The sequence below is a fragment of the Austrofundulus limnaeus genome, unplaced genomic scaffold, assembly GCF_001266775.1.
Source record: "Austrofundulus limnaeus strain Quisiro unplaced genomic scaffold, Austrofundulus_limnaeus-1.0 Scaffold9, whole genome shotgun sequence".
Taxonomy (NCBI): domain Eukaryota; kingdom Metazoa; phylum Chordata; class Actinopteri; order Cyprinodontiformes; family Rivulidae; genus Austrofundulus; species Austrofundulus limnaeus.
The window spans coordinates 4,752,526-4,764,459 of NW_013952411.1; the positions used below are offsets into that span (position 1 = coordinate 4,752,526).

The 11,934-nt window shown below is 41.0% G+C and overlaps 1 protein-coding gene across 10 annotated transcripts in view; it reads left to right on the top strand.

Annotated features, from left to right (window-relative positions):
* The window catches only part of neo1a (neogenin 1a), a 254,016-nt gene that overhangs the window by 135,251 nt on the left and 106,831 nt on the right, over positions 1-11,934 (top strand). For all 10 annotated transcript variants that reach the window (XM_014001593.1, XM_014001596.1, XM_014001597.1 and 7 more), the window contains exons 3-4: positions 986-1,261; positions 5,689-5,839. In XM_014001593.1, the coding sequence (XP_013857047.1) occupies positions 986-1,261; positions 5,689-5,839 (427 nt within the window). The remainder of the gene's footprint in view (positions 1-985; positions 1,262-5,688; positions 5,840-11,934) is intronic.

Consider the following 11,934-nt stretch of genomic DNA (forward strand, 5'->3'; position numbering starts at 1 on the left):
CACACACACACACACACACACACACACACACACACACACACACACACACACACACCAGCGTTACCAAGGCTACAGCCACATTCAGTCCAGTAACTCAAGAGGCTCTCCATGGTAATAACACGGCATGATATTCTTTCTATGCTGGATGGAGAGGTCTTCGTTCTTTAAAAAAAGCAGCTACTCTTTTCTTCTGCTTCACTGTAGGGAATGTTCTGGCATTCAGACTGTACACATCGAGGAGTTCTTTATTTTTTATTATTTATGTAAGCGATGATTGTTTCCAAAGTGCCTCATAAGTGTTGGTTACAGATTGACAGCTTCCAACTCAGGAAGCAATTATTTGGTGTCGGAGATAAAAGTTGGGATACGTCAGCACAAACAGCCCGTGGATCCAGAGTTTTTTAATTAGTGTCGTGTATCTCCAGCTCTGAGAGGCCAATTAACATCAACCATTGAAGAAAAGTCATCTAGCCACAAGTGTGTGCGTGTGTGTGTGTGTGTGTGTGTGTAGCTGGGTGTGTTTGTGTGTTTAAGAAGTCAGCGCTGATTTTATTGACCTCTGCAACTTTTTTTTTGGACAGCGTGTCCTGAATTAGTAATTTCAAAATGTTGCTTCCTGTGGGGAGGTTGTGTTTTTGTATTTTGTTTATATTTGTTTGTACTTTAATTTAATTTAATTTATGCTTGACGCGCTGCAGCAACAAGTTCAAGGATCCATCTGTTTATTTTTCCAAGTATGATYAACCACGAACAAATACGAAAAATAAAATAAAATATCTGCACTTAAGAGTGAAATTCAGTGGAGTTAATTTTGTATTTTGGTGTGATAGTTGTGTAATGTGAATTATGAGGAGATATTGTTTAAATTTGAATAATTTCTATTGTTTTTGTTGCATTTATCTCAACACTGTCTGAGCTACTTGTCATTCACTTGACATTTCGATGGGTTATTTACATTTTCCGTGTTTTTCTTGTTTGTTTACAGGAATTCCCAGGTTTACCAGCCAGCCCTYGCCAGCCTCCGTTCATGTCGGGGACAGTCAGGTGATGGCGTGTGAGGTGAGCTATGAGCTGGTGCCTTTCACCCGCTGGGAGAAGGACCGCCAGCCGCTGGAGCTGAGCGCCAGGCTGACGCAGCTGCCAGGCGGGGCTCTGGTTATCAGCAACGCCTCGGAGGTGGATGCTGGTCTTTATCGCTGTCTGGTGGAAAACGTTGGCTCTTCCAAGTCCAGCGATGAGGCCCAGCTGCAGACCATACCAGGTAAATCAGGGCCATGTGGTCAAACTTTGATATATTGTTCTTTAGGAAGAAATATTTTTGTTCCATTGTGTGGAACTTATTAGAGYTGTGCACTTCTGAAGCGTGGTTGATATGWTGTATAAYTTGATGTGAYTGATAAAAACTACAGGGTGAGTMAAAAGTCTCAAGACACCCATTTATTTCAGAAACATAAGAGAAAATGAAAAAAAAAAMYGAGTACCTCCAGYAAATAATGGGTGARGGGGTTCWTCTTTTAGGCCATGTCCTAAACACKTCCGCCATGCTTGAAAAGCYGCATTATTGGATGAAAGTCAAAATTTTCCAATGGGAAGGTGTAGGGCTGAAACAATTCCTCGAATAATTCAATTACTAAAAATCCTYTGGGCAAATTATCTGCCTCRAAGCTTCATAAAAAGTAGGTCCTGTTTAAGTCTGCACGTTTGCCGTCCGGAATGTTATTTGAGTTACACAACWCTACGRCATTAGCGCTTACGSTAGCAGATACACTGTTGACGAGTGTACTAAGGGATATTTTTAGCAATGGAAGGAGAYGGAGTCCCGAAACGAGGCACTCAGAAAACGACAGAAGTTGTGAAAAATGTGGGATAATTTAAAATGAAACATAAAAGACGACAAATCGCAATCCGCTGCACGTCCTCGATGTTTCTGCACCGGAATAAAAACAGCTGATACATGTACCGAACTCGTCCGGAGTTAACAGGTTTCGTTCACGTTCCCTTTCTGACTGATCATAGGCTACGTTCACACTGCAGGCAAATCCAACCCAAATCCGATTTTTTTGACCCATCTGACTCATCTGATTTTTTTATGACAGTTCTGAACGCGACAAATCCGATTTTTTCAAATCCGACCCAGGCCGTTTCAGTATGTGGTTTTAAATCGGATAAATATCTGATGTTTTCAAAGTGACTGCAGTGTGAACGCTCATGTCACATTCATCTGACTTTTTCATCAGGAGGAGGTGAAGGATCGATAAGACACTAACCTCAAGTCTCGCTGTTTAAATCTGTAGCTCCATGTGTTTACAGCTCCAAAACACAAGTCCAGTTGCTTCATCTTTTTACTTTTCATTTTCCACGTAGATAGTATGATAATAATGGTTCCAGCCTGGGTCGCGGAGAGTATCGATCCTAAAGTTAGATACTCGGTCGATACTTTTTCCAGCTCGTAGTTTCGTTAAAAAAAAAAAGCTCCACTGGAGCATCCCGGTGAGAGGCAGCTTCAGATATAAACACTGAACTAAAGAAACATGTCAGATAATTATTTAATCGGCTCTGATTAAACAACAACTTCCGATTCGATGCGCAAAATGTAGCATCCATGCTAGCTSTGTAAACAAACAAGCCGGCTGATGAGACGTCACGTCTTTTACTGCGCATGCGTGTCACATCAGTGCTGAGTAGTGTTCACACAGGGGTCTGATGCAGGTCACATTTAAAAYGTAAAGTGAACGTTCACACAAAAAGATCGGATTTTTTCAAAAAATCGGAACTGAGCATTAAGACCTGCAGTGTGAACGTAGCCATAGTGACTGCCTGACAGAGTTTTATTTAACAGTGTGGAAGTTCTGTGATCAAAACAACCCTTAAGTGTGCAGCAACAGACTGAAAGCATGAGCTGAAACACATTTATCTGTTGATGCTTCTGTCTTAACTTAAMTAAGATACCTGGAGTGAATATTTCAAGTTTAAATGTCTTTATAGAAAATAGGATTTGTTTCCTTTTTGCTGCTGCTTTTAATGACTTTGAAACCTGTCATTAGCCTTCAGTAATTACTGCTGTCATATATAGATAACCAGTCAAGACTAAAATGGGAACCCTGTTCCAATCTAATAACAATCTTAATAAAAATATGATTTTACTTTTACTATTAACAATAACATTTGAACTCTACAAAGCTCAATGTGCAACACCCACATTTTTATATTACCCAGTTTACTTACTAAATTTCTAACATAAAAGATCACATTCGGTTTTCTAATCCATATAAATGAATTAAAATAGTTTAGCTTTTTCTGTGATGGTTAAAATGATTCAATGACAGAGAGCTTTTCAGTAAAGCCTGCTCARACCTCACACACATAAATATAAACAGCTTAAAATGCATGAATTAATACAACTGATATTGTAATTTTACTTTGATTGCAGCAGGATCGTCAGCAAATGTAGATTACCCCTTCACAATTGTATTTGTCATAAAATACACTAAAGTAATTACTGCAGAAGATGAGAATCTTTTTAATCCGATTACTTGATCAATCAGAATAATCGATAGATTAATCAATTACTAAAATAATCGTTAGCTGCAGCCCTACAAAGGTGGTCATGTAGCATTTTAAAAACTGGAGTTTTCTCAGCAATCGATTGCCGCAATCAGATTTGCAATATCTCTTGTGGTTTGAAAGTTAACAACACTGAAATTTGCTGGGAATGTTGCCTATTATTTGATGTATTTAGAGTGCTTTATCTGGTGCTGAAAACAACATTCTGGTTGTTTTTGTTATGCTAAATGACCACCTTCCCAATGAAAAAATTTGACTCCTATATGGTGGCTTTCAAAGTGGCGGCCATGTTTTGGACATAGCCTAGAAGATAGCCAGATTCCATTTCTTCAGTGAATACCTGTTGATCAAAGGTTTTCACTATTTAATTTGGCTTTTGACAGTTGTTGATCCGTTACAATATACTTCAGGGCATCATTTAATTATAGAAGTCCATGTTTCTTTGTTGTTGTTTTTGTAGTAGCTYATTATTTTTAGCATTAAGAGACCGGCCTGACTTGGATAAAAAATGGTTTAATGCTATAAGGAGTGTCTGATTCCCATTAGGGCTATAAGCAACGTAACCATAACTCAGCCRTTGCACAAAAGGAGGCAGGATTCCATCGTGGCAGGGTCTCATCTCGCTCCTCTAGAAGTTTTATTGACGGAGTTTACACCAGGCTCCAACCAACGCAGAGAAGATATTAGAGGCCGTAACTCAGGCTTCAACAAGACCCCTGTGGGGTTCTTCATCCTCAGTATGCCTCCTCTGAGGCTGTGTGTTGGCCTGGCAAATAGATGGGTGCATACAGGAGGTAAACTCATAAATCTGTCAGAGGAAATTAAAAGAAAACGAGTTTGGAACCAGATAAATAGGCCACATAAATAAGTTTGTTGCAACACATGAGCCTGGCATCAATGGGTATTTCCACTGAGAGACAATAAATGAGCATTTCAAACTTTGTTTATCTTTTACACCAGTTTACTGCGCTTTGTAAAGTTGTGTTTAAAAAACACCCACTAACGATGAATGAAGAAAATGTCTTCCCAATAGAGGCCCAGATCATTTTAACCTTCTGTTTACTGAGAGATGATACTCAGGCAGTWAATTACAGCTGGAGTGAAGCTCTGAACTCATGCAAAGACTTTAGCTGAGTTAGATATTATTCATCCGAGGCTTCCTGGTTCTGGTTTCAGAACTTGCTACTGGATTTTAAACAGCGGTGGGTACAGTTCCTCTAATCTGCTAACAGCTAATAGCAGAGCTAACCTTTCGTTTAGCTGATTAGCATTTTTGCTAACTTTGGAAACAATTAGCGAACCAATGGGCTTCCACTTAATTAAAATTTGTTAACTTTAATTTCGTTAACAAAAACAACTACCCCCAAACGCATGCGGCACTGCACGGGAGCGTGTAGCACCTTTAGCATTTTTCAATTGAGTTGCTTGTGGTCTTAATTGTGTTTGGTGGACATAAAAAATGGTTYTTATGAGCTTTTAGCCAAGATTCTAATGTTTTTGTGAATACCACAGGTCAACACATTTGGTCCGCTTTAAACAGACCAGAGTTCGGTTCCCCTGATGATCTGGACCTTTTATGCAGGTGTGAATACACTCATGTGAACCCTGGTGTGGATCAAACAACTGGACCTAGACCCATTTTTGAGRTGGTCWCGGTCCACTTCCAAATGAACTCTGGTCCGCTTCTGGTGTGTATACAGACCGSCCTCGAACCGTACCAGCTACAGGAAACATGTCTTTTTGGACTTCACGGGCCACCATAGCTAAGCAACATTAGCCCTTCAGTGTTGCTAATGCTAACAAACAGTGAGCCGTTGTGGGTCAGGGAACGCAGAGCATCTTGTCTCTTCTGGGTTGCAGCACACACTTGACAACACTGTCCCAAAATTATATCATCAACAAACCTCCACTGAATGAGCTGCTCTTGATATTCTTAAAAGTTTGCAAGTTATTCTGCACTTGCCATTATATTTTAGTTTGTGGATTAGCATTAGCAAAGCTAACTTTAAGCTAACTAACTGCAAGCCTCAGAGTTAGGTAAACTTTGCTTCCCACTCACACACAGCCTCAACCTGCACTGTTTTTTAAAATTAATTAATTAATTAATTTATTTATTTATTTCAGAAACTGGAGAGGAGAGGAAGCTGGAGTTCCTGGTGCAGCCGGTTGCTGTGACCAAGCTGCTGGGCACCAGTGTGTTGCTGCCCTGTGTGGTCGCTGGTTTCCCTGCACCTCACATTCGATGGATGTTTGGAGACAAACCGCTGGAGGAAAGGTATGACCATGGTCTTAGGCTATAGACCTTTTGTTTTGTTTTGTTTTTACGTTCGATAATGTTTGTTCTTGTGTGCATGTGTTCTGGTGTGATGTAAGCAAAAATATCTCATGAAGCACCTGAACTTTAGTAAAACTTTTAGAAAATAATCATGAGACGTACACCTACAGTGGTTGGTAATATCTGACCTAGCTTTAAGAAAACTTGCAGAGGATATATAAACCACACTGATTTGAAAGCTCCTGGTCAATGTGTTTGTCCTGCCACCTGAGGTKTTAATGCTTCTCTGCCACTGCTACCCCAAGAGCTCCACAGGCCGCATTTGCAAACCGAGCTCCTTCATCTGGGTACGCCGGGCCGCCGGGTCGCCGGCCGAAGGGAAGTTCGTAAATAAAGAGCCGAGACAGAGCGCCACAGCTCCTGTGCTCTCACTCCTCTGGCTCTTATTAGCTGAGGCAGTGCAGCTGAAACGTCCTAGGAGAGAAACCACGCTGAACGTGGGAAATTTGATTCTTGCCAATTAAGAAAGCACTTTGTTTACCTTGCCCCTGTGTGTGCTGGTCCTGCAGGATAACAAGGCTGCAACTTGTGTGTGTGAGGGGGGTGGCGGTCAATAAAAAAAACTGAAACTGGGCTCATTTATCTAAATCCACCACTTCTGAATGGGACTTTTTGCCTTAAAGTGAAATTAAAAGCAGGGCTGTCACATTGTTAACCACAAGGCTCCGGTGTAGCGTGAGCGAGAATGTCATTAGCCTGTCGAGCAGATAGTTCAAAGCACGGCTCCACATTTCAAGTCCAATGTCTTTAATAGCTGTGGAATTGTCTGAGAGTGTTCTGACCTCCAAAGGGAGCTGGCTAAAATGATACTTATTAATCTGCCTTGTATTAATTAGAAAATAACATCCAGTGTGGATACCCCCCACCACTGCCACCACCTYGGGTGTTGGTGTAGGTAATTAGCAAGCATACCGAACAATCAGGGAAGTCTTCCTGACGGGGACTGAAAATGGCTGCAGCAGGAATGAATGGTGTGGCTAATGCGTTTTTAAGACTGCGTTGTGATTTGAATACAATATTGTCARTTTAAAAGAACACCAGTGGAATATCCCTTTATCGCCTCGCACAACGCTGCGAAGACATCAGGGGCGAGGGAGAGAAGCTGCTGTCAATTAGACGCACTGAAACTGAGGCAGGAACTCTGAAGAGAGCGTCTGATGGGTCTGTGGTCGTCAGAGGAGGAGATGCTGAAGCTGTGTGCGTGAGATGAAAGTTGATGAAAGTGTGTTAGAGCTATCAGCTGAAWGCAGAGTGACTTCCTGATGCCAGGGTTTGACACATTAAGCTTCTTCCACTGATGCTTCAGCTTGGTTATGTCTCTTCCTTTTTTTTTACCTCTATGAACTCAGTGAAACAGCAGCCTGGTGTTTTTTTTATCATCAGGCACATGGAATTCAGGCGACTTTGTGTGTGTGTTTGTGTGTGTGAAGTGTAGCATTGGATTTTTAATTCTCTGGTAATTCTTTAGCAGTCACTCCATGTGGTGACTCCACAKATGTATGACCAGGCATTTACTGTAGCTAGAGGGACGTTGAGCCATTGTAAGGACAATCCGTTTGGTTTTCTGACGTCTTCTTTAGCTCAGAGACACCTCAGGTCACCTTCAGGTCACTGTGCTGATCTTTGAGWTTTAACAGAATCRTCSTTTAGTAASTAAGTAAGTAAAGTTTTATTTATAAAGTGMCTTTCATAGAAATAAATTCACAAGGTGCTGTACAATCATCAACAATGTATAATGGCAGGAAGACATWATAAAACATCAAAACAAGACAMAATARATTCTAAATTATTCTAAATTTTGACTCAGAAACAGGTTGTAGGCCGAGCACAACAAGAGATGAGTGTTATGCATGCAAGACTGTAGAAATCAGAACARGAAAATGGTTCTGGAATAAAAAGGGGGAGAGAATTTTTGCCGTATMTTCAATAATACAAAACACGTGGTAGGCGAGCAGACACTAAAGGGTTAGGCTGCAAATAATGGTGGATGATTAGCTAAAAGCTTGAGTAAAGAAGCGRGTTTTTATGTGTTTCTTAAAAGAGACAATAGCTGTGTTTCCATTGCAAATGTACGCAAAACTTTGTCGATATTCTGTTAATGTCGTAAAAACACAGTATCGCAATTGCAGTGTTTYCATTAAGTAAGAAACGCTATTATTCATGCGTGAATACGTTTGTTCTTGCGATAAGTCATTACAAACATGGCGGCAGTGGATGTAAACACATAGCATATTGCTCCCACGACACTAGCGCTCATCATCAGAGGAGAGGTCGGCGTCTTATCAAGGCTTTCGAGCGACGAGCCCCTTATAGAGTGGCTACATGCTGCGCTTTTGGGAAAATGTAGTCGGTGAGTTTACTACTTTTTTTTACTACTTCATTGATTTCACTACTACTTTTACTTCCTGTTATCTTCTTCATCGTCTTTTTCGCCAGTAGAAACAGCCGGTTCATGATCACGTGACTCCCGTGATACGAAAAAAGTGTTTCCATTGCAGTTTTGTGAAATACATCAATTTCAATACGGCCGAAAAACCACCTCATCCTAGCGCAAAAACATTTAGTCGAAAAATGTAGTTTTTTTTATTTTTTTTCAAAATTGACGTGTTTCCAATGAGCAAATTTATTTTTGAAATTCTAATTTGTGCATTTTCATGGTAAATGGAAGCGCAGCTTATGTTATCAAGGGAGCGTAGATGAACAGGGAGTTCATTCCAGAGCCTGGGGACCACAGAGGAGAAAGCACGGTCACCGCGGGTCTTAAAGCAAGTATGGGGAACCACAAGGAGATTCTGATCCTGTGAGYGTTGGTCCCATCTGGGGTTGTACGGAAAGTTGAGACTTTTAATATAGTCGGGCGCTTGGTTTGAGAGCTCTGAAAGTGAGGACCAGCATTTTGACCCTGATTCGGAAGTGAACAGGAAGCCAGTGAAGTTCCGATAGGACCGGGGAGATGTGGGAGAATTTGGAAGTTCGGGTTCGGCTTTAGTGTTTTCCTCCTCTGAACTTTGTTAGCAGTGGTGGGGCAGACTGTAGAGGAAAACATCTAAAGTGTAAATGATGCCGGCTTGGATAGAGGAGGTGGGTAGTGACTTYACAGCTTCAGCAGCGCTTGTTGTGTTGGTCCAGGTCCGTTCTTAACCTTTCCCCCAACGTAAATTTAGTAAACYTCTGTTAGCTTCACAAATGGAGAAGGGGCTAGCTTAAAAGTGTYGACGCCTTCTTCCAAAATCCTACTTAAAAGACTGTGTATGACTTTTATTCTTCTTTACACTGAACAAAAAAATGTAAATGCAACACTTGTGTTTTGCATGATGCGTTGATGTTGCAWGTTTTGAGGGAGCGTGCAGTTGGCTTGTTGACTGCAGATATGTCGACCAGAGCTGTTGTCTGTGAMTTGAATGTTCATCCCTCTATCAKAAGTCRTCTMCAAAGGCRTTTCAGAGAATTAGGCAGTACATCCAACAAATCCACACAATCACAGAGCACGTGTAACCACACCAGCCCAGGACCTCCACATCCAACATGTTCGTCTGAGACCAGCCACCCRGACAGCTAAGGGTTAAAGAGGGATCAGTAGAGTCGATTTATAGAAAAAACAAAAAGAGCTTTAMAAAAAGTCAGGAACAAGGTTTTTGACTGACAGTGATAAAATGTTTTTTTTTTTTATTTTGAGATGTTATTAAAATTAGCTCTGATTGGTTATTGTTAAATATCTGTGAATGCAGTTTGAAATACGTCAGTTATAAAATAATGCACGATTCAATGTTTAACTGCACCAGTGTGTTTTTCCTTGCTATTGGATTATTTTATTTTTCTCTCTTTTTYGTGGTGCCGTGAGGCATTTGCAGCACCTTGATCTAAGCAAACACACAATGTTCTTGAAGTGAAATTATATTTGAGTCAAAATGCCTTTAAATTCTAACAGTGTAGGGTTTTTAAACATCAAGGGTCTAAATTTAATGAAAAATACCCATTAAATATTAATATAAACCAGTGGAGTAAAGTGATACTGGTATCATACTTACATACAGATTTTCACAGCAGGAACTTCTGATTTTTTATGAAACTTCTCTTTTAGCTTCACTCAGACCAATAAAACTGATATTAAATCTCATCCAGAGTCAATTTTTAAACTGGTTCGGTCACAGTGGGTGGGATTCAGTATTTGATTTTGAAACTTTCTTTGTTCTGTAAGCTTTATCCCCTATATGTATTTTTTATTGCACTGAAATTCTGCTTCWGTATTGTGATATTCAGTATATATTTTCCTCATTGTACTTTTAAAGCTACGATTAAATGCACAATGAAATCAATCAAAGGCGTTTTTCCAATGTCTTTTACGAAATTTGATTTCTGCCTCCAGTCTTCTCGTCTCCTAGAAAGACACGACTGGATCAACTGTCTTTCAAGGGAAGGTGGAAAAAAGAAGCTGCTGGCGTCTTTTGGGACAAGTCGGTCCTTTCAGAGTTTATGTCTGTAAATGAGAAAAGAAAAGCAATCACACCTGCTGCTCCTGGTTCGTCTCATCAGACGTTTAGCAGACTAATGTAGCTGAAACGCAATAAACCTGCAAACGTTGAGTCATCACTACAGAGCTAATTCAGATCTGTTTGTGTGCTCATTTTTTGTTCTGATCCTTCCCTCAGCTTCAGCCCARGTTTGTTCCTAAAGACCYCGAACGCACCATTTATTTAGATGAAGGCTGAGCAACAGGGTGACACATTATACATCGCTCTGAGCCGTTCGGTCAACATTTATTCATCGCGAGCGCCCTGCGTGTCATTGATAGCATCCCAAGGTATCAGTATGCAAAGAGGAACCGGCCCTTTGAGTTTCCTCCTACGTGCCGGTCTGGATGACACTCAATAAAAGGACAGTCATCTTTTGTTCTTATGAGTATCGCTCCATCACCCGACAGAATTCCCCAGCAGTCAATAAAAATGGATGAATTATGCATGCCGGCCGGCCGGCAGCGGAGGATTGACGGAGCATGCAAATCAACCCTCTTCCCAAGCCTCAGACTCGTCTTCGCTCCACCCCAACATCTCCGCTCGCGCTTATTTAAATATGATTGTCTGTATTACATTTATTTGTGCGTGAAGAGTGGAGGTTGGTGTTTGCATGATTTGTTTCAAATTGGACGGCGCTGCAAACCGTGCGCAGATTTCTAGCTTGGAAACAGGCGTYCCCCTTTGCACGCATGGCTGTGAGAACATATAGACTGTAAGTAGGTGCAAAATCGYTCGCAGAAACGCAGTTTGCCTTTTTCTCCTTCAATGGGGAGTCTTTATTTTAATGTGYCGTCTCAGGAAGGTCCGGCGAGACATGAAGAAAATGGAAAAATGGCTCATTACTCCGTCTGCGGCGCCGTATGTAAATATTTCTTTTTAACCGTCGAAAATTGTTGGAGACAGGGGTTTCAGTTTAAAAAAAAATCTACAAACCAGATGAATGTCCACGAGGAGAAAATCTGCAACCCAAAAAAAAACTGATTTTAGAGTCCCACCTGCTAATTAATCTTTCCTCAGTGTTCACCCTGACAGCTGCAGAGATGATAGGTGTGGCTTTTATTTGTTAAAGATTATTATAGACAAATTGCATATTTGTTAGGATTTAATCCTTGTTGAATCAGTGCCCTCAGATAATGATGTGCATGAAGAATTAACGTTTTAACCAACGTGACAGCAGAGTGTTCTGTTGATTAAAGCTCGTCTGAACAGACCCTGAAACAACTGTTAGCACTGTCTGGGGCGACCCCCGGCTACAGCCTGGATCTCCATGCTGGAGTGCTTTCCCTGGTCAAAGGACAGAGGGTCAGGCCGGTCGCTTGAGCTCCACCTCCCGGGGGGGTCTACCAGGAAATTCAGTCTGCACTAACCAATAAGGACACGTCTTACATAGTTCCTACTTAGGCCCCACCCCAGATGTTCACGTTCTCTGAGTTCAAAACTGTTTTGATTTCAAACAAAAACTTGGAGCATCAACCAAAATTTTAAGATTCAACCAAAGATTTGACGTGGAAAAAAATATAC